The following is a 27,613-nucleotide window of genomic DNA, read 5'->3' on the forward strand; positions in this document are numbered from 1 at the left end:
GTACTGTTAGTGTGAGCTCTCATACTGCCCTGCAATGTTCTGTCTTTGGAGCTGTGTGCTGCTGCTGGTGAGTATACTGTTAGCAGTGTCTGTGAGCTGGGATCAGCTTGATGGTACTCAGGAAACAGAAAAGAAAGGGGCTTATATTGTATACTCTATAGAACAATCAGAACGTTTACTGTAGGTGGTGGTTGTTTACAAATGGCTTATTTTTTATATATATATTATTTTTTGCTGGATTTATTTTTGTTTTTAATGCAAATACAATTTATTTCATCATGATATTTTACTGCCTTTTAGTTCCCTGCGTTTAATGGGGTTTTCAGTCTTTTGTAGATAGAGACAATAGATGCACTGCATTAAGCATTGTGTGTGTGTTAGAATGTTCATGTTCCTGTGTGTTATTCAGACTGCACTGTGAGTTCTACATAAATCTGGTGGTAGTACAGGCACTGTGTGGATGCTAAAGAAAACTAACTTGGTTAATGTTGCTGATTGTTAAAGATAAAAACCTATTGTAGCCACACGGTGTGCTGTCTCTTTAGATTGCATGGGCTAACACATTGTTATTGTTTACATTACAATCTACCAATATTGATGTTTTACTATTTAAAACAGTTTAAGGTGTGTTTCTTTCTGTTATATTTGCCCTATGCCTGTTGTTAAATAAAATATATAGTGATTTTTATACCAAGTTTAATCATGTAGTGTACATATAGCATGTGAGTTTGGATACAGTATTGCTTGTTAACCCAAATTGTGTTCATTTTCATCATTTTGTGTCCCATTCTTAAATTGGAAAATTAGCTCTGTGATTCAAGGTTAAAAAAAAGATTAAAATAAACGATGCTAAAAAAAAAAATATCCTTAACTGCTCATCATGCATCCAAAGAGTGTCTGCTGCACTGGGGAGGGATGGGGCTACAGTAAACGTATTGTTGGGTGCTGTTTGATAAACATGATGTGCCTTGTTCTAATGGGACCTATTTTTTCATCTTTTGGGGGAAAGTGGGTTTTGCTGCACTAATTGTTTATTCATATGTATATGTTAGATTAATTAGTCAGCTGGATAAATCATCTACTATGTAGACACATTATTTACCAATTCAGATTTAGTAAGACTGTCATGATTCCCATATACATTTATGTCACTTGAAATGTACTGGAACATAAACCAAGTACTCTAACATTATAACAAGAAACAATGAATCTGCATATGTACCCACTCCATAGCATGTAACATTATGAACTTTTAACTAATATTTAGCTATGTATAAGTTTGTCACGTTTCCATTTTCCCACCCCATATTTCTGTATGCTTTTAACCAATGTCCTGCTGTTTTAAAACATGGCTTTTTTTAAGCCAATATCTGGGTTGGGAAGGATGGGAATGAAGCACTGACCAGCTAGACAGTTGTTTTGGTCGTCAGACTCTGCATGTGTTTACTAGTTAAATTTTGAAAATGTCATTAATGAAAGTGTGTGGACACTGCTTTTTGTGGTTACTGAGAACACACAGAGTAGCTTCATTTATGTATTTTTTTTCATGAATGAAGCAACTCCCAATTCTGCATTTTGTGTCTGCTGTACAAGCGCTCTCATAGCTCTCTATGTACTTATTTGTGTGCTGTATCCTGTAATCTATGAACTAAACTGGTTCATGGATTGCAGGATAAAACTTACCAGGAAAGGTTAAAGGATCTTAACTTGTATAGCTTGGTGGAAAGACGAGACCGGGGGGATATGATAGAAACATTTAAATACATAAAGGGAATCAACACAGTAAAGGAGGAGACTATATTTAAAAGAAGAAAAACTACCACAACAAGAGGACATAGTCTTAAATTAGAGGGACAAAGGTTTAAAAATAATATCAGGAAGTATTACTTTACTGAGAGGGTAGTGGATGCATGGAATAGCCTTCCAGCTGAAGTGGTAGAGGTTAACACAGTAAAGGAGTTTAAGCATGCGTGGGATAGGCATAAGGCTATCTTAGCTATAAGATAAGGCCAGGGACTAATGAAAGTAACTAGAAAATTGGGCAGACTAGATGGGCCGAATGGTTCTTATCTGCCGTCACATTCTATGTTTCTATGTTTCTGTATACACAGTATGGACATACATGTTTTTACACTGTCAAAGTGTAGGAGTGCCTGCACCTCATTACTTATCAGTGTGTTAATTACTGCAGCTATACTGATTTGGAAGACCCTGGATGATGGGAGACAGAAACTAGGAGATTCATTGGTACTGCGTGTAATGTCTCCTTAAGAAACTCTTCCCGCTGTTATGGCAACAAAGACTTTAACCCCTTAAGGACACATGACATGTGTGACACGTCATGATTCCCTTTTATTCCAGAAGCTTGGTCCTTAAGGGGTTAAACTATCAAGTAACCCTCTTTGTGTCCACAGCTGCAAATACAATTAATGACCCCCCCCCCCCCCCCAAAAAAAAAAATACAAAAGAGTAAAAAGTGGAAGGATTAGAAAATTATTTCTGCGCAAAGCTTGGATATTTATAGTTAAAATGAATGATTGCCGCTTTGTACATTTTGTGAGAACATAATTATTACAGGTCAAACAAGGCCTTCAGAGAACATTTACAGCCAGTAAATTCCTTAAACCTCACCTAATCAATCACACATAGGAATTTACCTTGTATTTTTTATAGAACAATAACGTACATAAAACAAGTCCAAATTGATGTTTACCAAGGTGAGAATTAATCTATTTTTTTCAGTACTGAAAGAGCCTCTCATAACTAAACCAGGTATTGGGGGTAATAGACAATAGGACTGCACATTGTAAGCCGACATAAGCAAATTGCTATTTTTTTATTCGAAATATATTATTCCTTTCCAGTTCTCTTCAAGATCTGTTTAGTGAATAGTCGCCCAAAAAGGAGAGGGACATGGAATGCAACCTTAAAGTTTTGGTTGTTCCATATTTGATGCTTCTGAGAAGAAAAATCCACACATCAAAGTAACGTGTGGTTCAACTAATTTTTTTAAATATAGATTTAAGGATTTTAAGAAATGTTAATCGTGTTTTCAAAATAAACATTAAATAAATACCTGTAGGTAAGAAGCCTTTATTTATCTAAACCAGGCACCTAGAGTATTTATTGAATTAATTCTCTCATCTCCGTGCCAATAGATCTTAAAATATAAGTACGGTACTGTGTTCTAAAGCTTGCTTTGGGAAAAAAAATGAGATGACATTTGGGAATAGATTAATGTGCTTCTCTGACTCTGTCATCTCATGTGAACTTTGCTTAGCTCCCAACAGTACCGGGTCCACAGTGACAGTACCAGTTTGGATCTCTATATCTCAACTTTGGCTGTATTTTCCTTTATCTCACTTTTGGATCACAAGTAAGAATATCCCCAATACTCAGAGAATTCAGCCCATAGCAGAGTGCTTCAACTATCATGAAATTATATTTAAAAAAAAAAAAAAAAATGGTTGTTATCTACTGTGTAAAGATCCATTCTCGGCCAAAGTGCTAAAAGTCAAGTAATCACTTAGTGAAACAGTGGACGGTTCTTGTTCATCTATGTTTAAAGACTGTCTCAAAGTTGCTTTACTTTACCCTACATACACTCTAGCCCCTCTTTATGTATCCCAGCATCCTCTCCATGTCTCGCAGACCTCGTAACTATGTCTCCAGTCTCCCTCATGTGTTCCAGCTCTCCCATTACACAGCTCTGCCGCCTCCACATTTCTCGTCCTAGCTCCAATATTGTATCTCAGGTCCCCTTTCCTCTTGTCAATCTTTTCTTTTAATATTATCATATTTTGTTGTTGCACATTTTGTAATTGGCCTAGCATCCAAGACAACACAAGTAGAGACACATCGATACCAGTGCACCACCTAAACAGACTAAACTACCAAGCCCCACCACACCTCTGATTTCAACACTTGCTATAAACTTTTCTCTAGCCTTTTAAAGAATAATAAATTTGTTTGCATGTTGCAAACCTCAAGTGAGGTCTCATTGACAGGCTGGCATCAACAAATCATCTCTTTATGTAGCACAGATCTACACCACGTCTTCTCCAACTAAATGTGACGTATGTACACTGTTGCACCACACAGGAGATATCACAGATAGCAAAGATAAGAGTGTGCAAAGCTACTATGTAATCATGTATTTATATAATAAATGCCAGTGTATTGCATATACAGTTTGAGGGCCGGGTACTTTCCTACTGTCCTGATTCATCTCAGTTAAAGGCAAGCTCTGCTATAAAATAATCTGAAATTCCTTTCAAATGAAAATGTGTTTTGATTATTGTAGATGAGACATTTACACGTTTCCACCTTTAATAAACTGTATTGGTTATTGTTCTAAAAGTGTCCATTGTATACAATGACAAAATTAAATCTTCTAGACCAGGGGTAGGCAACCTATGGCACGTGTGCCATGCATGGCACTCGAGGTGTCTTTGCACGGCACTCAAGGCTGCCAGAGTCAAACAGGGTCTGGCCTATCAGGAAAACTTGAAATATCAGTGAAACTTCAGATATCTGCTAATACGAAAAGATGGTGAAGGAAAATTCTCAATTTCTGCATTGCAGTACATAGAGGAAGTGATCTCAGAGCACTTCCTCCCAGCACTTCTGAATGGGAATCCACACTGTAGTAGAGCATTTGCTGTTGCTGCTCCTGTCCTTAACCTGTACCTGGCCAGCTTGGTCCCCACTGGACCCCAGGGAAGCCACCTACACTGCTAGATATACACAGAAATGCGGTCTGAAGACCGGGACCCCTGTGTGCCTGATGTAGATGATAGGAGTCTCAGTGTGGAAATGGACAATTAGGGTCTGGTGCAGGGTAACCACACGCTCCCTGGTGTTGAGCACCAGCATTTGAGTGGCCACATACCAGAACCCTGATGCAGTTTAAGTGGATGCCAGGAGCTAGATGTTATGCTGATTTGTATCCAGTACTAGAAACAAGGCAAGACTAGAACAGACACCAAACAAGATAAGATAAGACTAGAAGAACCCAGAACCGGAGAAGGACAGAAAGCAGAACCCAGAACATGTACACAATACATGAGGGAAACATTAACAGGACATGGACAGGACAGGACTGTACATGAACAGGGAATACAAAATAAAACAAGACAAGAGATACAAGGCAAAACAAGAGGAGACACAACTAAGTACTATATAATAAACATTGGAGATTTACACATACATAAATGGCCAAGATGTATGCAGCCCACCACTGCGCCAAAGTACTACAATTATGGTGGGTTCTAACTGTCTAGATATGCATGACTAAATAAGCAATAAAACACACCCAGTACTTACCTGCAAAGAAAGGAGCAGAGGAAATTAAACCACCTGCAGGAACAGACAGAAACAAAATGGATTAATGGCAAAGGAATGGGCATGGCAACAAAAAAATAAAACATTTAACCCCTTAAGGACAGACGACGGATATATTCCGTCATGATTCCCTTTTATTCCAGAAGTTGTGTCATTAAGGGGTTAAAGGAATCAAGGAGAATGGGAATTCCAGGAACGGAATAAAGGAATGAACCCAGAAAATCCAGCATAAAGAAAACCAGACATGGAATAGAAAACCAGAAAAACCAAGACAAACTAAACAAGAATTGTAAAAAAAGTACTGGATACCAGAAGCCAAGGTCAGACATCTGAACAGAACAGGTCGTGACAAATGCACAATAACCCTCCCCTCATACAAATAATACGAACAGCCCACAGACAAACATACACACAATCCACACAAACGCAACACAACTAACCATCCACATTCATGCACACAACCCCATATGCACAGTCTCTCACATGCAATACCCCAAACAGCCCCAAACATACACACACCACCAAACACACTATGTGACATATCCATCCACACACACAATTCCACAGACAGCACCAATACACAGCTCACATTCATAGGGACACAATGCCACAAACTACTCATGAACATATACAATATTATAGCTCACATACGCACAAATACAATGATACAAAGCAACTGCAGTATAAATAACACAAGTAGAATATGGCAACATACACACCTCAATTTAAAAAAAAAATAGGACCATCACAATCTTATTTCGGCACAGTGCTGCCAAAAGGTTGACCATTAATTCCCAATATAAACATATATAGGAACATCAGTCAGCCTTTCATTGCTGCATAGCTCAAAGAGATTAAACATGTCATAACCCCTCTCTGTACACTCAACAGGAACCTTTGTGGTTTATGGTATTTTACTAGTCAGCCAGGGAGGGCTCTGAACCCACTGTAGGCTATCCTTGCAGCCTGCATTGGCAGCCTGTATAGCCTTGTAAAGTATTGTATATACATAATTTTGTGCCCCCATTCAGATATCGTTTTTTGTTTTTTGTTTTTTCTATATCTGTTGACATTCATGGGAAGCTGCAGTTTAAACAATGCAAGCATAATTAGCAGGAATTCCCATAATCTGGGTATTGGACCATTTTTATTTATTTATTTTTGTCATGTCAACGGTATGCGACAAAAATCATATTTGTGCTTGATTGCTTATATTTTATTCCCTTTCTGGAATATTGCAACTTATTTTAATCACTCTCTCTCTTTATGTTCAAGATAAATGAAAAAAATCTAGCTAACAGTGAATACATTTACAGAATTTGAATTTGTAAACCGACATCTCTGAGATTTTCCATTTTGTCCTACGATTATATGATATCTGTGCATCTCTGGTTTTCATCCATGAAAAGTGATACTTTGCAATGGGGACACTATAGTCACCTGAACAACTTTAGCTTAATGAAGCAGTTTTGGTGTATAGAACATGCCCCTGCAGCCTCACTGCTCAATCCTCTGCCATTTAGGAGTTAAATCCCTTTGTTTATGAACCCTAGTCACACCTCCCTGCATGTGACTTGCACAGCCTTCCATAAACACTTCCTGTAAAGAGAGCCCTATTTAGGCTTTCTTTATTGCAAGTTCTGTTTAATTAAGATTTTCTTATCCCCTGCTATGTTAATAGCTTGCTAGACCCTGCAAGAGCCTCCTGTATGTGATTGGAACTTCAATTTAGAGATTGAGATACAATTATTTAAGGTAAATTACATCTGTTTGAAAGTGAAACCAGTTTTCTTTTTCATGAAGGCTCTGTCAATCATAGCCAGGGGAGGTGTGGCTAGGGCTGCATAAACAGAAACAAAGTGATTTAACTCCTAAATGACAGTGAATTGAGCAGTGAAATTGCAGGGAAATGATCTATACACTAACACTGCTTTATTTAGCTAAAGTAATTTAGGTGACTATAGTGTTCCTTTAAATGTTTACTTCTTTCTATAACATCCCTGAGATAAGGCAGCCATATTTGTTTACATACATGTGTTTATATTCCCTTAGAACACTTGTTTTCCTGCAGTGTTCTCTTCCCCTGTCCCCCTTTGAACATGTCCATAGGACACAGCATGGAGTCCTAACCACAGCCTGTCTCATCTGTTTATTATAAACTGTTCTTTGCCACATGTTTTGTGTGTTTATATTGCGTATTTGTCTAACACACAATAAATCTGGAATTAAAGCATTTAATTAGAAACCCAGGTGTCCTGAAAGCTTAGAATTAGTTCCCTCTCAGTTAACATATTCAGTTATAACCTTTTCATCACTTTTGATTTATTTTTTTTAATCACCAAAGTGCTTTTATTTGTTGTGGAAAGCACCAAACCTTTTGACACAATGTAACCTGCGTTCTGAAGGTAGAATTACTGTAAAATTTAAGGTGGCAGTAACTACGTGTGGTCAAAATGTGAAAGTTAGCATGAACGTCCCACTAGTGTCAGTGGTATTCTGTCTGTTGTGGCTCCTTGTTCGCTCTTGTATTTTTATCAGCATTTTAAATCTGGGTGAAATGAGCTGGAATAAGAAAAGAAAGTCAGAGATCAGTGTAGAATGGGTCAAACGAGCAGGTGGAGTAGCACCCCCAATTTTTGGTTGCAATTTTGGAAATAAGTGACTAAAAAGTACCTCTTTCTCTTGATATAGGCCCCTCAGATGTGCTAAATCTGTCTAAACTGATATTTTTATGTCATCCATTTACTTTAAACTCTGAATCTGTACGCCCTGAAAGACAGGCATGCATGATTGCCCAGTATTTAGGGGCTGCCATTGGGTAACAGCATCGTGGGTGGAGTCAGAGCTTTTTAAAGTGATTGTTGTTTTTCCACATACATGGATGGAGAGATTCATGATGTTGAACAGAGCATGATATCTCATTGGATCAGTGGTGAGTATATGGGTCTCAATGGGCAGAACCCAACAAGTCAGAGGCAGAGCAAAATTCTAAGGGTTCAGGAGAATATGCATTCCTGAAATATTCTCATTACTGCTCGTTCCCAATAATAAAAAAAAATGTCTTTATTAAAAATCTCCTTAAAATAGTGTAAATAGACATGCAATGGGGAAAAAAAAGATCTTCAGAGCCAACATGTTTTTCTATTGTCTAAACAATAAGGGAAGAACTTCAATCAATTGCTATTAAATCCCTACAGATAGTCAACAGAAGGACGGAGGAATATCACCTTAATGTCACTCCAATAAAAAATAAAGTAAAATATCAACAAGACGTACTGATAACATAAATGTAAAGAAACAAACAAAAGAGTAAAATAGAAAAAAATATATAAAAAAAATAAAACCTGTTGAGCACATGATATATTGCATAAACTAATCGTTAGTCACACTCGTGTGAATTTATGCACAACATGGACTCAAGCCCCAGGTGTTTCTGGCACCCAGCAATTCCCACGTCACTGAGTTTTATTACTGTGGATTTGTTAGACACGCTCTTGAACATATGTTTTTGCTGCAGAGCTCTGTGATACATTAATAAACTCTGTACACTGCTATGTATTTTATTGTAGCTCTGCCGTGCATTCATAAAAAAAAAAAAGGCCATTAATTTGAGGTCTAATGGCAACCAATCAGAATCCGCATGCTGTTTGGTTGTCACGATTTGGATGCTTTAACACGTTTTCTTGTTCATTAAAGAAAAATGTGTTTAATTGAACTGAAACTGAGCTGTCTTGCAATCTGAGTTTTAATGCTATGGAGCTCTGTGATAGGCTTATACATGTTACTGTGAGTTACTAATGTGGAGCTCTGTGAGACACTAATATATCACACATTACTGTGACTTTTCTGCCTGTGGAGCTCTGTGATACACTCTTACAAACTACAGTATGAGTTTTTTAATTAATTAATTGGCGTTCCACGATACACTGATACATGCCACACAATACTGTAAGTTTATCTCTATGGAGCTCTGTGATTTTATTTTTTATATTTTGCTTAAACAATACTTGGCACTGATTTGAGTACACAACTTTATTTTCTTTTATAAACAGGGGAATGACATTGTTTGTAAAAGCCACAAACAAGAGTTTATGAAAACAATGATAACAGATTAAGTATTGCCCCCTTACATTGGTCACTTCTGGGGTCTCATACAGCATGTTTCTCAGTTGTGCAATAACAGAGGGACCCTTGGCCAGTTTATATATCAGACTGATCTCACACATAAGGGTCCAGTGTCCCCATTTCATGTGTAACTGGCGTCAGGTGGTCCATCCTTTAGCCAGCTGGGATATTTCCCAGAAATGTTACTGTATGAAATCATTCACAATGCCCTGACCACATGTCTCACTAAACGGTAACTGGATTAAGTCCCTGCATTTTTCTGTATGGCTCTCAGCAGTAAGTGGCATCTCAGTGATTGTGGTACTTGAGTGACTAAGTGCATTCCAGTTATATAAGCATCCATTCATAACAACAGAAGCACATTTTGTGAATTTATCTCGGTTATGCAAGCGAAGAGCAGGTGAATTCAGGAAGGAAAAGGACAAAAGCATTAGTATTAAAAAAAACATACATATTCAGTAGCTTTTAACTGGGCATTTAATAAACCGGGTATATACATATGTCATAAAAGGTGACTGATTGAGTACTGGAGTTAGCAGTGTTTATTTGAATGCATTTCTCTAGCAACCAGGACCTGTGTAAGGATTTGTGCCCCTGTAGACAAAGATCCCTTTTGCCGCCCCCTCATGAATGCAGCTACATTGTCTCAGGGGTATATTCACTAAATTCTGAATTGCAGTGATGAGGCATTTAGAGAATTGAGACGTCCCAGGGACACATTTAGTGAACACAATAGAAACCAAAAGAAATACTAGTATTTCCCACTAGGGGACGCACTAGTTATTAAATGCTCACTGCAAATAAAAGGGGGCGGGGGGGGGGGGGGGGGGGGGAATAGTTTAAACTGCAGATTATGTGCTGGATACACTACAACAGCAATAGTACAATGAGAACTACCTTCCTATTCCTATTCAGGAAAGGATATATTTGCAAACCAGCATATTATTATTATTATTTTATTATTTATATAGCGCCATCAGATTCTGTGGCGCTGTACAATGGGTGGACTAACAGACATGTAATTGTAACCAGACAACTGGACATACAGGAACAGAGGGGGTGTATGGCCCTGCTCAATGAGCTTACATTGTAGAGGGATTAAATTAATAGCAAATAATAATTCCTGACCTGCTTGGTTGCAGATATATATTTTCCTGAATAGGGCTTTATCTTCTTAAGTAAGTTCTCATTAAGCACACCGGCCTCAGACAGCAGCAGGGCAGCCCACCAGAAAATCCTCTCAGTGGGCGCTCCAGGAGAATGCCTTATTATCCTAACGGCAGCACCGACCTTGCATGCAACTTACAACATGATTAAAGGTGTGCTTTATATAACAAAAGTCCAATAGGTAAGTTAAAGGAACATGCTGTAGTGGAATAGGCATAGGGCTATCCTAGCTATAAGTTAGAGAAGGTAGAAGCATATCAATAGGACGGAAAAATTAGGGGGTAACCCTTAATGATAAGTTCAAAACAGGAAAGAGATATTCTGTCAAATGGCCTATGTTAAAGTTAAAATATAACTTATAATACAATTGTTAAAAAGCTAGCAAAAAAAGAGGCTAGCTCTAGTTAATTCACATGAAGTTAAGTGAACCCCAAAGAGGGGGGAGGAGGGGTAAGCAAAGGGTAAAGGTGTGGGAAATATATACACAGGATATATCGGCTGGTTATATATCTAGGTTAATGTCTAAGGTTGGCAGTGGGGAGACTGAAATGGTCTCTCCACAGAAGTCAAGGCTAACAATTTATATAGATACCGGATACAATGTTGTGATAACTCCACTGTGCTAGGTTCGTTGAGACAAAGTATCGTTGTCACCAGTAAAATACAGGGAACCTGTAGGAATCTGAATCTTATATCACTGTAGGGTGATCACTGAAAATATACAGTTGTTGTGCAAGATACTAAAGCCCAATGTGTGGGAGAGCACCACTCACATATATTTACAAGAAAATATAATAAATAAAGATAGCAATAATAAGAATAAATGCCAGAGAGATAATTAGCCAGAATAGCTGGTGGAGAGTTCAATATCCTGAGTGCCTGGTGCATGCACCTAGCTTAGAGAGCAAATCTGTGCCTTCAAGGGCACCTGAAGGATAAGCTGCTACATTAGTTGAAGATAAAAACTCTAACCAGAATATATTAGTCCGGCATACAGACCTAAAGGCTAAGGTAGCCGAGAGGTGAATGCCTTCTATAAACGGTCTGGAGGTCAGACCGGACAGTAAATCTGGGTAGCGTACTGCAGGATAACAAGGGTATATTGACACGATCGAGTTTAGGCATCAAAAAACTCAATCACCTGCAGAGTCAAGCTACAAGTCGCTAGTTGAGAGCTAAATGTCCTGTAGGATAACACAGCTGCAGCACCGAGCTACAAGTAGTTAGTCGAGAGTTAAATATCCTGAGTGCCTGGTACAGCTTAGAGAGCAAATCTGTGCCTTCAAGGGCACCTCACTTAGAGTAGATAAGTAGATAAGCTGCTACACTCACTACAGATGATAACTTAAAACTTAACTTCATGTGAATTAACTAGAGCTAGCCTCTTTTCTCTAGCTTTTTAACGATTGTATTAAAAGTTATATTTTAACTTTAACCCCTTAAGGACACATGACGTGTGTGACATGTCATGATTCCCTTTTATTCCAGAAGTTTGGTCCTTAAGGGGTTAAAGGATCACTATAGTGTCAGGAAAACAAGTAGTGCCCAAAGGGTAACCCCACCCTCAGGGTCCCCCTCCCTTGGCGCAAAAGGGAGTTAAAACCCTTTAGCAGCTTACCTTAATGCAGTGCCGGGCTCCCCTGGTGATCGCTCCTCCCCCGCCGACGTCAGCTCCCAAGTGGAGTGGAATGCGCATGCGTGGCAGGTGCCGCACGCAGATTCAAACAGTCCATAGGAAAGCATTTCTCAATGATTTCTTATAGACGTTCTGCATGCTGGATGTGCCTCTAGCGGCCGTCAGGAAGACAGCCACTAGAGGCTGGATTAACCCTGCTATAAACATAGCAGTTTCTCTGAAACTGCTATGTTTACATCTGAAGGGTTAAAACCTGAGGGACCTGGCACCCAGACCACTTAATTGAGCTGAAGTGGTCTGGGTGACTATAGTGTCCCTTTAACATAGGCCATTGGACAGAATATCTCTCTCCTGTTTTGAACTTATCCTAGCTATAACATAAAGCCAGGGACTAATGAAAATATTTAGAAAATTGGGCAGACTACATGGGCCAAACGGTTCTTATCTGCCGTCACATTCTATGTTTCTATGTTTGGTTCGAGGTGTGTCCTGAAGCCCATTGAAGACCAATGTAAGCAGTCATCCCATTTGCTAACAGTTTGATAACTCACCTGTGGTACGCCTGGTGCCAGTCACGGCCTCTGTGAAAGCTATCAGCATTGAGCTAAACCTGGGGGTGAAGGTTTTATTTCATTGGCTGAGAGTGGATGCGGATTTTCTCAGTAGTGTTTAGTGCAGGAGAACCGGCAGAGGTCTCATACAGCAGCTTCTGTATCTCACTGGTGGAAGCAACTGGTGTCCAGTGGTCCTCATAAAATAAGTCAAACTGTTGACTATTTACATTGGGGAGGTGTCAGGGCATTGCTGGCACCATAACCACTACAATATGCTGCAGTGGGTATGGTGCATTCCTTTTCATTCAATGCAGGATCCTGCTAGATTGCCTGCTTAAGAACAAATTATGGAACCCAGTGGCATCTCTAAATGCTTTTTGTTCACAGTTCAATATTGAAATTATTAAATATATATATTTTTGTTTATTGAAACAATTCCTTTAGTTTGCCTTGGAAATATATATACCCAGTGGGAAAAAAAAACCTGGTTATGGTGTTAATAATGGTTTCTAAATTAGCGGTTTCAGAAACTGAATGGGCAACAAAAATATTTGGAAGTTAAAAACTGGTACACGTGTGTGTGTGCCAATCTTCCAATCTGCCATGCCCACTTTATTTCATTAGCATACCTCCCGACATTTCCAGTGGACAAAGATGAACCCTATAATGTTAGGGGTGTGAGTGGGTTGTGTGGCCGGGGGCAGGAATATTCTGAAAAATTTTAGGTGATTTACCAATAATGATTTATGCAGCTAAAATGTAATTTAGCATAAGAACAATATATCGTATTTACACAGACTGATTTCTAAACACATTTATTGCAGTTCAAAGACACAGACACACCAAGAATGCCGAGCTCATACAAAAGAGGGACATTAGGTTAGAAAGAAATGGACAGAAGTATTTTGATCCAGTGCAATAGCAAATACAAACATAATTTGTATTTGGAGATTGGTATTATATGTAGTGGGGCTGATGTGTACTAGTAACCGTCATTGCTGCTGCCCAGGAGTAGAGAATATTTGAGCACAGGACTTCATTTTGTATGTTTGTATTACACAGCCATGTCACAGTGCTGCTACCCAGAGGCTGGTAAAGGCAGTGTTGTGCTTTGGGTAATGTTCTGCCGAGAAATCTTGGATCCTTGCATTCATATGGATGCTACTTTGACATATAGCACCTTCATAAAGGTTGTTGTACAGGACGTACACCCTTTCATGGTAATGATGTTCCCTGATGGTAGTGCCTTATTTCAGCAGCATAATGCACCCTGCTTTACTGCAAAAAGTGTTCAGGAATGGTTCGAGGAGCATTACAAAGAGTTCAAGGTGTAGCCTTGGCCTCCAAATTCCAGAGTTTTCAATACCATTGTGCATCTGTGGGAAGAGCTGGATCAACAAATCCCATCGATGGAGGCCCCACCTCACAACTTGCTGGTCTTAAAGGATCAGCTGCTAATGTCTTGGTGCCAGATACCACAGGACTTGGCCAGAGGTCTTGTGGAGTCCACGATACCTCAGAGCTGTCTTGGCAAGTGGTTTTAATGTTGTGGTTGTCAGTGTATCTTTATTCCTCTCTGTAGTACTCAGACAGACTTCTTAATGTGGAATTTAACCGACACTATAGCCATTATAGCTCATTGTAGTGGTCATGATGCAAGGAGGGAATGGGTACAGTCCATCCAAGATTTGTCAAGCAGTTGTTCACAAATCTCACCCCCATTACAGACAACATGGTAATCGGGATGGTTAGCTCATTATCTCTTTAGAATTACCAGACTGGTGGGGCTCTATCGAATTGACTAGAATAAATCCAGAATACGTCCAAAATACCTTTATATTGAAATTTTCTCTAAAAAGGCTATAATATGCATATTACACAATTATAGCTTACAATTCTGTAGCTTGGGAATGACATGCACAAGTGATATCTAAGAATGTTGCAAACAGTAAACATTAATTTTCTATATATTGGTTCGTAAAATACTGTAACTGGGTTAATCTGATCAAATGGAGGGAATATGAACTGGGGACATTTCAGTATTCTTTTCTCTCCTTATAAGTTTTTGCCGATTTAAATAGTTTTTTCTTTGATGCAGTTAATATTATTTGGTGCTTCTGAATCGCCCCATATTGTTTAAAGAGTTTAAGGTTAAATGTAATATTTTATTATAATGTATTATTTGATTTTATCTGTTAAATAAAATGTAATTTAATTGCTATTTTTCTGTTATAGCTGTTCCACATCTCTACGGCAATAGATACCTACCCCCATCAATACTACCACAACGATCTCACCACATTTCAACATTTACTTTGCGACCAGTGTCCACCGGGAGAATATGTCAAACATGACTGCACCGTGGACCAAAAAACGCAATGCACGCCATGTCCATCCCATCATTACACCGACACATGGAACTCTAACCACGAATGCCAGTTTTGCAGTGCCGTGTGCAAAGAACTTCAGTACGTAAAGCAAGAATGCAACGGAACTCACAACCGGGTCTGTGAGTGTATGAAAGGACATTATTTGTACTTAGAATTCTGCGATTCTCATACACAATGTCCTCCTGGTTTTGGTGTGGCGCAGTTAGGTATGTAATTTTTTTTATAACTTTTGCCTTAAAATCAGAAGATACAAATAAGTGAATACATTGCTTCCTTCCTAATTGAGACTTATCATTGTCACCGGTTAGTGTTGTAGATGAATAAAACTCAGAGCAATGTATAAACACATGATTTAAATTTACATTTCATTTTATTTTCCAGCATCACACATATACTTGTTACATATAGCGATAATTAAATATGATATAATAAATTCTGGGAAGTGACAGCTCCCCTCTAAGAGAAACAGAGTTATGTATTGCAACGACCGCAATTGGTTCTTAAGGGATTATGAACGATAACCAAACTCTGCAATATACAGTGTCAGCGTAATTAAGGCAAAGATCGTGTGCAAGTTACTAAATGTTTTCATTTTCGATAAATATTTAAACAATGAAACAGTCAGTGTACATAAAACCTTCCATGAACTAGTAAACAGTATTGTAAATGCTATTTCAGAAGAAGGAGAGTACGTGGCAGCCCACTCAGCAAATGGGCAACATTTTTGTTTGTTTGTAACAGTATCGTTATTCATATTTTGCATGGAAGGTCACACAGCCGAACGACAAATGACAATGGTGTCACAATGGATGTACAAAATTGCTTCACGCAGGCGGACATTTATATATCATTTTGCATTAGACATATATCTTTACACAAAGTACATGTGAACGATTTCACATAAGAAAACAAGATAATAATAATAACACAACAGTATAACAGAACAAATATAGTATTCCCTTGAACTCCCCTCATCTGCATCTCAGGAAAGCGTTAGCTACATTTGTTGCACTAACATTGAAACTGAAAGTAATCAACCCCTTCTCACTTTATCATGCTCTCCATGGTCAGAGTTCCTACAGGTTGTGTTTATGTAGCCAACTCAACTTTTGAATTACTCTAAGAAGTTTCAGAACTTATAATAAGCTTTCACTGGGTTTTTGATAGTGTAAAATGTGTTCCAGATGTTTCATTTTGTAATGACTTTGTTGGAAGGCGTAATGCATTATGTCTTGTCTTTATGTATTAGGCACGTGTCATGTAAGTTTATTATATGTAATAGGCATAAGGGCAGTTTGCAATGTTCTTGAAAAGAGAGAACAGGGCAAAATATCAGAGTCATTTTAAATAAAAGTAAAATGTGGATTTTACCTAGTCTTCCGATCATAATCCTAAAGGGAACATGTGCTTTAAATCTTTCATCTTTGTTTATGTATGTCTATAGCCTGATGACGTCTAGATGAATGTCACTGGATTACACTTGTACCACTGGTATTATATCCTTTCTAAGAATCGCCTTTTAGTTCCCAAGCAACGAGTAAGATTCTGACACATGACTAATGTTTGCTTTGGCCAATGCTACAAAGAATGTACAAGTGGTGGCCCTTTCCTCTGTTCTGTAAACGGAGATGGAAGTGCCGCTTTCAGTAATCTAAAGCATGAAAATAAATATTATTTAGTTTCTGGACACCGTATGTAATAAGTTAAAGTAAATATTAGACTTGGGAATTCCTTTTTGGATGAATAAGTTTTTTTTTGTTCTAATTTTGGCTATTTGTTTGGGGGGGAACAATAGTTCCCCCCCCCCCCCCATTATTATTTAGGTTCCTTACCCGCCACCAGTAGGTTGGGCTGGAGGGAGATCTATGGTTTAGTTTAATATAGTCTAATAGCCCCCAAGTTAATTATTTCTTTAGGTGCTCTCTATCATGGAAACATAGAAGTCACGGGGGACCTTCTTTTACTGATACAGAGTATGTTTGACTTAGTATTAGTTTAGCTGTCTGAAAAAATTATGTCTGAAAAAAAAAGACTTTTCGTAACTTTGGTATTTCAGCTTTTTAGTAGATAGCTCCCTGCTTCCTGTAGGATTGCCATAAATATATATAAAAAAAAAAAAGGAGCTGTCTACTAAATAGCTTCATAATTTGGTAACCTTATACATGGCAATTCCACAAGGGTACCAATTTAGTGAGTTATCTACTTAATGGCTGCATGCAGTTACGGCCCACGGCACGGATCAGAATTTCATTTGTCTGAAAGAATTCCAAAATAAAAATAATGCCCAAATTTAATCCAAACATTAACAAACAAATAGATGATATTTGGTTCGTATAAAACCATCTAAAAAGTCAAAGTACAAAAAATTTGATGGTTTGGGTTTAAATTGCTATTTAATTTGAGCTTTTGTAAACGTGTTCATTTTGTGGGAAATCCCATGTCACTGTTTGTCAACATGCTCCAAAATCTGCCAACACTTGAGGCCTTCTGGACAAAAAGTTGTTTGGACCACAGCATCTAAGCACTCCTCTACTGATTAGAAGCCACAGGAGGTAATTTGGCATGTCTGTTAAATGAGGCAGTAGGCAAGACTTGTGTAGGCTTGTGGGTTTGTTGTTTGCCTGGCGGCACAATCTTGTTTATCTCCAGGTCTGGAATGGCCAGATGGAAAATTCTAGATGGATTGCAGTTTGAGAGGCTGACTAGGCTGGAAGACTATGAGGATTATGTGTGGTGTCCCTACACATAGCTGGTATGGATTTAGAGGTAACAGAGTGTGTGTGTTTGTCTGAGATTGCCATATTGATGGAGGTTGCAGGGATAAATGATGTCACACATTCTCCAGTCAAATGTTGTCATTTTTGTTGTAGTGTTTATAACTGGTCATATGCTGAAATTATGGATTTTTTTTTTTTTATTTATAATCAGAGCGGATTCAATTTCTAGTGTTCCTATATTTTTTTTTAGATTTTGTCAATAAATGGAAAATCTGTAATAACTCAAAATAGAGTATATAGGTGTTGTCTCACAAATACATAGGTGATAATAATATGAACAAGTGTAGTTAGAAGATAACTTATGTAAGATATATTTTGAGTTACCTCGCAGGTCTTAATTTGGAAGTATTTAATTATAAAATTATTAATTCCAATTTAATAAATTAGTAGCAACATGTATGCAATGAGATTGCGTTTTTATATAGTATACATTACCTATAACATTTCACTTGTTTAATATTGTATCTGATAGTGATGGATGCTTGAAACTAGAGTTCTGGTACTTACCTCACAACTTCTATAAAAAATTCACAGAACAATTCACAGAACAATTATCCAATTATCCTCACACGTCCTTAAGAACTTCACGGAGCAGATATGGCCATGAAGTCTCTGGAGGGAAACATCTGATTAATAGCTAAACCAGGCTTGAAACCAGAGCAGTGCTGAAGCTAAAGGCTAAAGGCTAACTGATGTCCTCAAACTGCTCACAATGATATCTGAAATGTAGCTTAAACTTCTACCGAGGCCCTCCTAAATCAAGTCAACTTCATCCCATTGAAGGCTTAAGGTGGCTTAAAGAAAAATCACCAAAAATGTGAATCTTATGTAAGCAGCCAAACTTTCACCCATATATTATACATTCCTAACAATGGAAGCAGATAGCTCTCAGAAGCTGGTGGAAGTTTCTGCATAAATAATACAACATGGACAATATACAACATCCTTTGATGTAGACACAGTGAGGCAGAATCTCCTTATTTGAGCTTGGTTTGGTTTAGTTAGACGTGCCAGGAGGCCCAAGTGGTATAACACTGAATAGGAGGTCAGGTTAACGCAGCATGAATGTAGCAGTGAGGAGCAGTAGGGAGCTGCATATGCTGTCCAGTTACCATTGAAGGCTGCAGAGGCCTTTATGAAATGGGAGTGTTTAGCAGAGGGAGCAGTAATGAGACAATGGAGAAGTTTAAAGTCCATGAGTTAGAGCAGAGTCTTTGGAGTGAGTGAATATAACAACAAGGCAATTATGGTGCTTACTTTGAGTTGAGCACTTGGAAACGAAGTCCGTATGAATGAGACAGTGGTTGAAAGGATAATCTGAGAGTTTGATCGCGACTCGTCAGCTGGGGTCTGTTGCCAGTGTTGTAGCAAAACATACTCTGTGAGAGTAGACAGGTAGTGGTGGCCGAGGTGGGAAGTCAGGGAGGCAGCAGGCATACAGTGGTTTTCTGAGAGAGTAGTCAGAAATGAGAGCCATAGTCAGAAGCCAACAACGGAAAACAAAGATAATCCACATGAGTAGTAAGGAGCATGATCTAAGGTCTGAAGCCAATGATGAGTGGCGTAATTGAACAGTTACTTTGGGCCCACAGGAATATAGGCTACAAAGAACAGGGCTACTTACGGCTAGTAAAGCCAGGGAGACTTAATAATCAATCAATTAAACAAGGCAAGACAATGTTTTAAATAGGAAATACATGATATCAACCAGAGAAAACCAAGCATTCAATCATGAGCAACAAATATGAATTAAGGTTGCCCTTTCTGACAAAGAACCAGGCAGGAATTTCCACTATCACCCCACGTTTAAGTCAGAGCCCCTATTCCTTAGCAATAAATACCAAGAGGCCACTTACAAATTAACTTCTAGTTGGTGCTACATGCCTATTAAGCTATATGCCTCTATTGTTCCTGTTGGCATTTTGGTATGGCCAAGTGCTCTGTGTTACGCATCTGATGGTCGTGTAATAAGAATCCCTCAAATTGTACCCAAGCGAGAAAGCTTAACTATTTCAAAATTAATATTTCATACACAAATTTAGAAAAAAAATGCAACCCCCACTACTTGGAGCAAAGACCCTTATTATGCTATATTAAAGGCAAAGTAAACCTCCATAACTAGCAGGCTGGTAGTTCAGAGTTGAGGGCGTAAGATTCATGGAGGAATTGACTACCTTGTCATCGCTCTTATATCAGCCAGCCTGGGAACCATGCCTTTGCTATTGTATAAGCATTCTTTGTTATCTGTGGGTGTCCTCTACCTGCGTTTGTAATGCTCCCCATAGCCACACGTTTTGCGTGTGACAAAAAGAGACTTTAAAGTGTCACATGGCACAACATGCCATGAGATAGCTGCCTGGCCAATCTAGGTATGCTTTTGTTGTCAAGGTGGACTTGCAGATGGGGGAAGAGAAGTGTAGTTTGTATATCCTGATGTGAACTGAAACTAAAATGCAGTTGCTGTTTGTACCAAGACAGAAGCTGGTTGTCTCTTTCCTTGCTGTAACTATCCAAGATCTGCCTAAATGTGCTTACTGGTGGATAAAGCGACTGCAAGCCCAGGTCATAGCACTTAGTATAGTGATCAGCTGTGCAAGTTAATGGAAGTACCCACGGACGATATAAGGCCTTCGGTAACAGACACCAGAGCCCTATTATAACACTGCTGAATTAATATTTTCACACTGACTCTTCCCATAGACTTTCATTCACGACTCTGATATGTAGTGATGTCCCGAACGGTTCGCTGGCGAATAGTTCCTGGCGAACATAGCATGTTCGCGTTCGCCACAGATGGCGAACATATGCGATGTTCGGTTCGCCCCCTATTCGTCATCATTGAGTAAACTTTGACCCTGTACCTCACAGTCAGCAGACACATTCCAGCCAATCAGAAGCAGACCCTCCCACCTCCTAGACAGCATACAATTTAGATTAATTCTGAAGCTGCATTCTTTTTTTTTATTTTATTTTTGTATTACTATTTTTTTTTTTTTTAGACAGAAGTGTGTTATATTTGAGCATGCTAGGCTGAACGTGCGTATATCATAGCTAGTTGCACTGAGGGTATGAGTATATAGCAGTACATTGTTGTGAAAGATGGCTGTCATGTTTAGGGTGTAGCTTGCACGTTATCAACTGTGTATTTATATCAGCAGCTCCACCACTAGTTATAAATCAAGTGTGAGTCGCCCCATGAGATGAGACTAGTGAATAACATAATACATGAACGGTTAAGGTAAAGGCATGTAAGGAACTACGACAATAAACTCTTTAGGAGGTGAAATAATGACATGTTTAAACACTTGCCACTTTACGATTAGTTAATGTGCAGAGAGCAGTTCATGTGATCAAAGGCATGGTGTGGAGGATCGGCTATAGTGGAACATGCTTGGCAGGCTGCTGTTTACTGCTTGTGCTCATCCGATCCCTTCTGGGCGCCAGGTGCAGACCCTGGGAGTCCCTGATACCTGGAACAACAAAGGCAAGTCTCTGGCTTAAGGTGGTGGAAGCTTGTTTTGTCGGGTGGTTGGATCTGTCCCGGTGGTGCTTCACGTCCAGTGCGGGATTGTGGTGGCGTAAAGCGGAGGCGAGTGCTTGACGTGGGGCAGGCTCTGCATTTCTGTTTGTGCCTCCGGTCCCGTCTTCGACACCTTTTGCGTTGGTGGATTTTAATGGTTGGTGGAGCTTGTTGGGGCTGTGGTGGAGCTTGTTGGGTCTTCCTGCTTGTTATTTGCTTCCAAAATTGATTAAAGAGTCTGTCCAGCTTAGACTCAATATCCTGCCATGCTTTGCTGGTACCAGGAGGACACGCGGCTGCCGCCATATTGAGAGAGTCGCAGATGAGCATGTCAGCCTGGGCGGCTGTGCTCTGTGCATCCATTAGCTCCAGACAGCCTCTCAGGGGTGGACCGGGATTACCCCCACTGGTCTGAGGGGGGGAGGGTGTAACGGAGCTCCTGCCTGGAAGTAGCTGCTTCTGGGCATCCCTGGATCGGGAGATCGGCCGCCTCTCCCGCCCGGTGAGCACAAGGCCACACTTGCCACGCCGAGTTAAGTAAGACTCTGTTGAGTTGCTGACCGCTATTAAGCATGTCGGGTCGGTCAGGTAGGAGCAACATTGCTGGGTCATCCTCTTCTGGGGTGAAATTCGCTTGTTGATAGCTGCTTAAAGTGAGATATTGAGGGAGCTCAAATGAAGTGCGTCTTTCCTCCATGACAGCTAGGCCCCGCCCCCCGGAAGCTGCATTATTAGTGAGAGGAGGGACAGTGTAGCTGCTGCTGATTTAATAGGTAAATCGATAGCTAGGCTAGTGTATTCAGTGTCCACTACAGTCCTGAAGGACTCATCTGATCTCTGCTGTAAGGACAGCAACCCAAAAAGCCCTTTTTAGGGCTAGAACATCAGTCTGCTTTTTTTTTCCCTGTGTAATCTAATTGCAGTTGCCTGCCTGCCAGCGTGTGTGTCAGGCTCACAGCGTATACTGTGCCCACTTGCCAAATGCCACCACTCATATCTGGTGTCAAAATAGCTTGCATTTAAAAAAAAAACAAAAACTTTTTTGACTGTAATATAATAGCAGTCAGTTTCCTTCACACGTGTGTGTTTCAGGGCCTGCCAGGGCACAGTGTCACACCAGTGCAACTCATATCTGGTGTAACAGTAGTGTACATTAAAAAAAAACTAGAAATTTGACTGTGAAATAATAGCAGTCAGTTTCCTTCACACGTGTGCGTTTCAGGGCCTGCCAGGGCACAGTGTCACACCAGTGCAACTCATATCTGGTGTAACAGTAGTGTACATTTAAAAAAAAAATACAGGGGGCTTGTTGTCACCTTTCGGGGACCCTTGGTGTTGTACGTGGCTGGGTGGAGGAAGAGACCTTCAATGACATCAGTGAGGACAAGGAACGGGACATGGCTAGCTTGGTATCCAACCTTGTGCAAATGGGAAGTTTGCGGTTGTGCAAATTGACTGTTTGTGGTTGTTTGCGGTGCGTTAAACGGGGAGTTTAGTCTGTCACTGTGAATCGGGCGTAACCCTTACACTATGTGATCGATACAACATCATACCTGATGTTTTAAAGCACATTATTCCAAACAATTTAGGAATGTTAGGTGATTTATGCCCTTTATGGATTAAAACCAGACTCTGCATCAACTGTGTAATTTTCCATGGGAGTTTTGCCATGGATCCCCCTCCAGCATGCCACAGTCCAGGTGTTAGTCCCCTTGAAACAACTTTTCCATCACTATTGTGGCCAGAAAGAGTCCCTGTGGGTTTTAAAATTCGCCTGCCTATTGAAGTCTATGGCAGTTCACCCGGTTTGCCCGTTCGCGAACATTTGCGGAAGTTCACGTTCGCCATACGCAAACGGAAAATGTTATGTTCGCAACATCACTACTTATATGTTAATGTTCTCAGAATCATTCGGCTTTCAGATTTAAATGTAATCTGTCTTTCCTTTTATGGATTCTGTCTATTACTGAATTACAGGGTGGCAGTCCTCCTCGTTGCATGTTCGTGTTTCAAGCCACCAACTTGCTCATTCACGCATTGTAGAGATAAACTATTGGAATCAGCGTATTTTCATCTTGCTGTAAAACGCTCATTGGGATATTATCAAATGTGTTACCTTGCATGATACCCTAATAAAAATGAAATTAATTTTAAAAAACAGAAATTCAGGGAATATTTGATTTAGAATTGCACATTTTTTTTTTTAAAGTGCTGAATGTGGAAATATTGTCCAACTCTGGTTTAGCCCAGTTTTGCCGAAACTTTGAGGTTTGGTTTTCTTATCACTATAATTCAATTCAATGAATATTTTTGTTTGTTTTTTCCACAGGGACACCAGACAGTGACACAGTTTGTAAAAAATGCCCAAAGGGAACATTTTCTGATGTGACTTCAGCAAGTGCCCCGTGCCAAAAACACAGGGACTGTGAAAAGTTGGGTCTTAAAACTAAAAATAAAGGCAATTCGGAAAGTGATGTACAATGTGAGGAGAACACGCCAGAATCCACACCTAACTGTGAATTAGGTAAACCACCAAGGATCAAGATTTCTCGCATATGAGAATATTTTCTTACTCTCGTGTCTCAGATTTGCATTTATTCTAGTTTATATTTCAGTCTGCAGGCAGGGATTAAGCAGGCCTAAAAGAACACAGTACAGTTCCAGTCTTATTTCTTATACATTTCCTGCACAACAAGATATATTTAATTCTTACAAACCAAAAAAAAAAAACAGACCATTTTTTCTGACCCATTGAATGTGTAACTTTAAATCACGGTACTGTTAATCTATCAGGGGCAGGCAACCTTCAAAACTCCAGATGTTGTCGACTACATCACCCCTGATGCTTTTCCAGAATTATCGCTCACAGGGATAGGCAACCTTCGGCTCTCCAGATGTTGTGGACTACATCCCCCATAATGCTCTTACACACATAATGCTGGCAAAGCATCATGGGAGGTGTAGTCCAAAACATCTGGAGAGCCAAAGGCTCTCCACCCCTGCTCTAGGAGCATTATTGGAGTCCACAACATATGGAGTGCCGAAGGTTTCCTGTCCCACAAAGCGATTTTCCAAAATAGGTGCAAATACTTACAATCAGCAGGACCCATATTTATAAAATAGGGTCAACATTGGTCCTGATTCCTTCATCTGTTTTCCTTTCCCCATCAGACGTTAATAGTGGCAGAGAATATTATATTGTATAATAAAGTGTAAGTCTAAAAGTGTTATTTACTAAAGTGAATTTGAGGTGAATTTCAAATTGAAGGCCAGATTATACATGCAACAGATCTGCTATTGTTTATGCAGTTTATTGTTTTAAAATCTATACTAGCACTAATAGCACTCGCTTTCTGTTTCTCTCCATAGATGTGACGCTTTGTGAAGAAGCGTTATTTCGGTTCTCTGTTAATGTCCCAAATTGGCTAACTATTCTCGCACAGGGGTTACCTGGTGCTAAGGTGATGGCTCAACAGTTATCAAGGATTAAACAAAGTTACAATCCCGAAGATCAGCCCTTTTATCTCTTTAAATTATGGAAGGAACAGAACAAAGCACAGTATCCCCTATTTCACTTCATTCAAGGTGGACAGACTGTTACTTATGATTGCTGAAAAAACTTTTGCAGGATTCAAATGAATGCAGAGTATTACACTTTATATATATGCATGCAATTAGTACATAAAAAGAGAACAAAGAATCATAGAGAAAAACAATGTATTTCTGTAGAAATGTTCTAACTCTACCTACTATCCAGTCTGCCAAATATTCTAATTATAATTGATCGGTGATATTACTTCTTAAACAGGCTTTGATATCATTAGTTACTTTATATTCTGCCAAATTATCCTTCATAAATGTTGGATAATTCTTCTATTCATTAAATGCTATCACTTTAAAATATAATTCTGATCCAAATTAAAACTCCAGTAATTAGTATTATTACTGGTATGTGTATAGTACCAATATATTTCAATCTGGTTTGATATTGTACTAGGGGGATAGAACTACAAATAAATTACAAATTTATTACAAATATTAACAAGAGGTTAGTGAATACCCTGCTTAAACAAATTTTAAAAGAATTATGAACTTCAAATTAATAATAGTAATTATAATCACCGTGTTAATCTGTCCAGGTTTACGTAGGGATCAGAAATCAATGCCTTTGATTTCACAGCCAAACAAGTGTTTCTTCACTAAGCTTCAAATAGTAATGAAATGAAATTGAATTACAATATTCAGTCTGTGTCTATAGTTGGTGTAGAGAACTCTTCTAAATGACAACTTTTCTGCATACATTTTCCGATTCGGTTTTAAAATCACTGCAGTTCGGTATTTTAATAATAAATAAACCCCTTGATTTATAATGTACTTGCATAACACAGCCCCAAGTGCTTCCATTGTCCTGAACAGTCATCTGGTTGTGCTTACTTTGCTTGTTTTATGGTTCCTGTACTTCCTGTCTTGTTAATGGAAACTCCTGCAGGTTTACCTTGGAAAACATTTAGTATGCCTGAATGTAGTCCAGGTTTCTGGAGTAACTCTTTAATGGTTCTGTGCGTGCACTGTATGTTCTCTACTTTTAAGATGTTCAAAAAAAAAAAACATTAAGTAGCAAAAAATAACACGATAAAGACTTCATAAAACACATAAGTGGTTTCTTTCACACAAAACTTGACTTCCTCCAGCTTTGAAGGTACAGTATACTATTAGGAATACTAACATGTATTCCTAACACTAAAGTGTCCCATTAAAGTATTTAGGTGTTCCAACCACCACCTTCCCGTTCACAATAAAAAAATAAGTTTTACTCCCCTTGTAGTCCTCACTGCGCTGCCGGTCATGCCTCCTTGACTGAGGTTAACTATCTTGATTATCTCACCCAATCAAGTTATTTGCCATAGGAAAGCAGCAAATTGCCACACTGCACCAATCAAGTGCTCTCTATGAGCATCATTTTTCTGAATAACCAATTCTGACTCTGTTCTGACTCTGGCTCTCAGGAAAACAGCCGCTAGAGGTGTGTTAAACCTGCAATCATAACATTCCGTATCTACTAAACGGCAATGTTTTATATTGCAGCTTAAAAACTAAAGTATCACTACATTGAGATTAAATGGTCGGCATTTCGTTCGTGGTCTTTTACAAAAATGCGGCCAATTTGGAGAAAGACTAGAGACTCTATAGCGCTAAGTTAGTTATCTTGCTATATGTTATATATTATAGGCCAACTTAGTCCCTGCCTTTATTACAACAGTCCTTCTGCATCCCACACTCACTACAAAGCTTAGCCCAATGGCACAAATGTATCATTCCGATAAATCACCAGTATCCACAGGTCTGTTTAATTGTAATTTAGCAAGCATCAACAAGACACTGCTATTAACAATATTGCTTTCTTTATTCACGTGCAGGCATCGAAGTTTGCGAAAAGGGAGTCTTAAAACATGTCAGAAACTTAAATTTGACGGTCACAGACCTAACAGATTTAATGCGAAGCTTACATGGAAAGAAGATTGAAAAAGATGACATAGAAAATACCGTAAAGACATGTGACCCACCAAAACAAATACTTAAGCTTCTAAATCTTTTCAGAAATAAAAATGAAGGAAATACTTTAAAAATTCTAAATCTACTAAAAACACGCCAGCTTAAGAAACCGTTGCGTCGACGGATGAAAAAATTGAAGCTGTTTCTGAACAGTGACTCCATGTACAGAATGCATCAAAAATTTGTAGAAAATATTGTTAATCAGGCACAGCCAGATAAGCTGAACTCTTCATAAAGAATCCCAGATAACCATTTGTATTTTCATAAAAGCCCTACGAATGAAAGAGTTACATTTGCACTCCAACCTATCACTCAAAGAATTAAACATGTCATTCTGTTTTAGCAGTGTTTATAACTGGAATTTTTCTCTGGTATCTATAAGCTTGTTATTTATGACTATATTGCATAGTATTTTTTTTTACATGTAAGGGTACATTCATTATACAGTGAATAGTGTTATATTAAAGACTGAACTGCAACATTTGGGGAAATATTGACAAGTTAAAGTATCAAACTCAAAATTGTTGCTTGTTAGATATATTGGCCTC

At 38.9% G+C, this 27,613-nt stretch overlaps 1 protein-coding gene across 1 annotated transcript; it reads left to right on the forward strand.

Annotated features, from left to right (window-relative positions):
- Positions 1-27,613, forward strand: TNFRSF11B (TNF receptor superfamily member 11b). Its single transcript, XM_063450272.1, has 5 exons — positions 1-67; positions 15,061-15,421; positions 23,842-24,036; positions 24,882-25,097; positions 26,930-27,613. The coding sequence occupies exons 1-5, from the start codon at positions 35-37 to the stop codon at positions 27,298-27,300; spliced, it is 1,176 nt and encodes a 391-aa protein (XP_063306342.1). The 5' UTR covers positions 1-34; the 3' UTR covers positions 27,301-27,613.

This window comes from Pelobates fuscus, chromosome 4, assembly GCF_036172605.1.
Source record: "Pelobates fuscus isolate aPelFus1 chromosome 4, aPelFus1.pri, whole genome shotgun sequence".
NCBI classification, from domain to species: Eukaryota; Metazoa; Chordata; class Amphibia; order Anura; family Pelobatidae; genus Pelobates; species Pelobates fuscus.

Excerpts from the sequence above, each read along its gene's own strand:
- TNFRSF11B (XM_063450272.1), top strand. The coding sequence starts at position 35 with ATGTTCTGTCTTTGGAGCTGTGTGCTGCTGCTG. Across the intron at positions 24,037-24,881 it reads CACACCTAACTGTGAATTAG|ATGTGACGCTTTGTGAAGAA; the intron begins GTAAACCACCAA and ends TTCTCTCCATAG. Across the intron at positions 25,098-26,929 it reads CCTATTTCACTTCATTCAAG|GCATCGAAGTTTGCGAAAAG; the intron begins GTGGACAGACTG and ends ATTCACGTGCAG.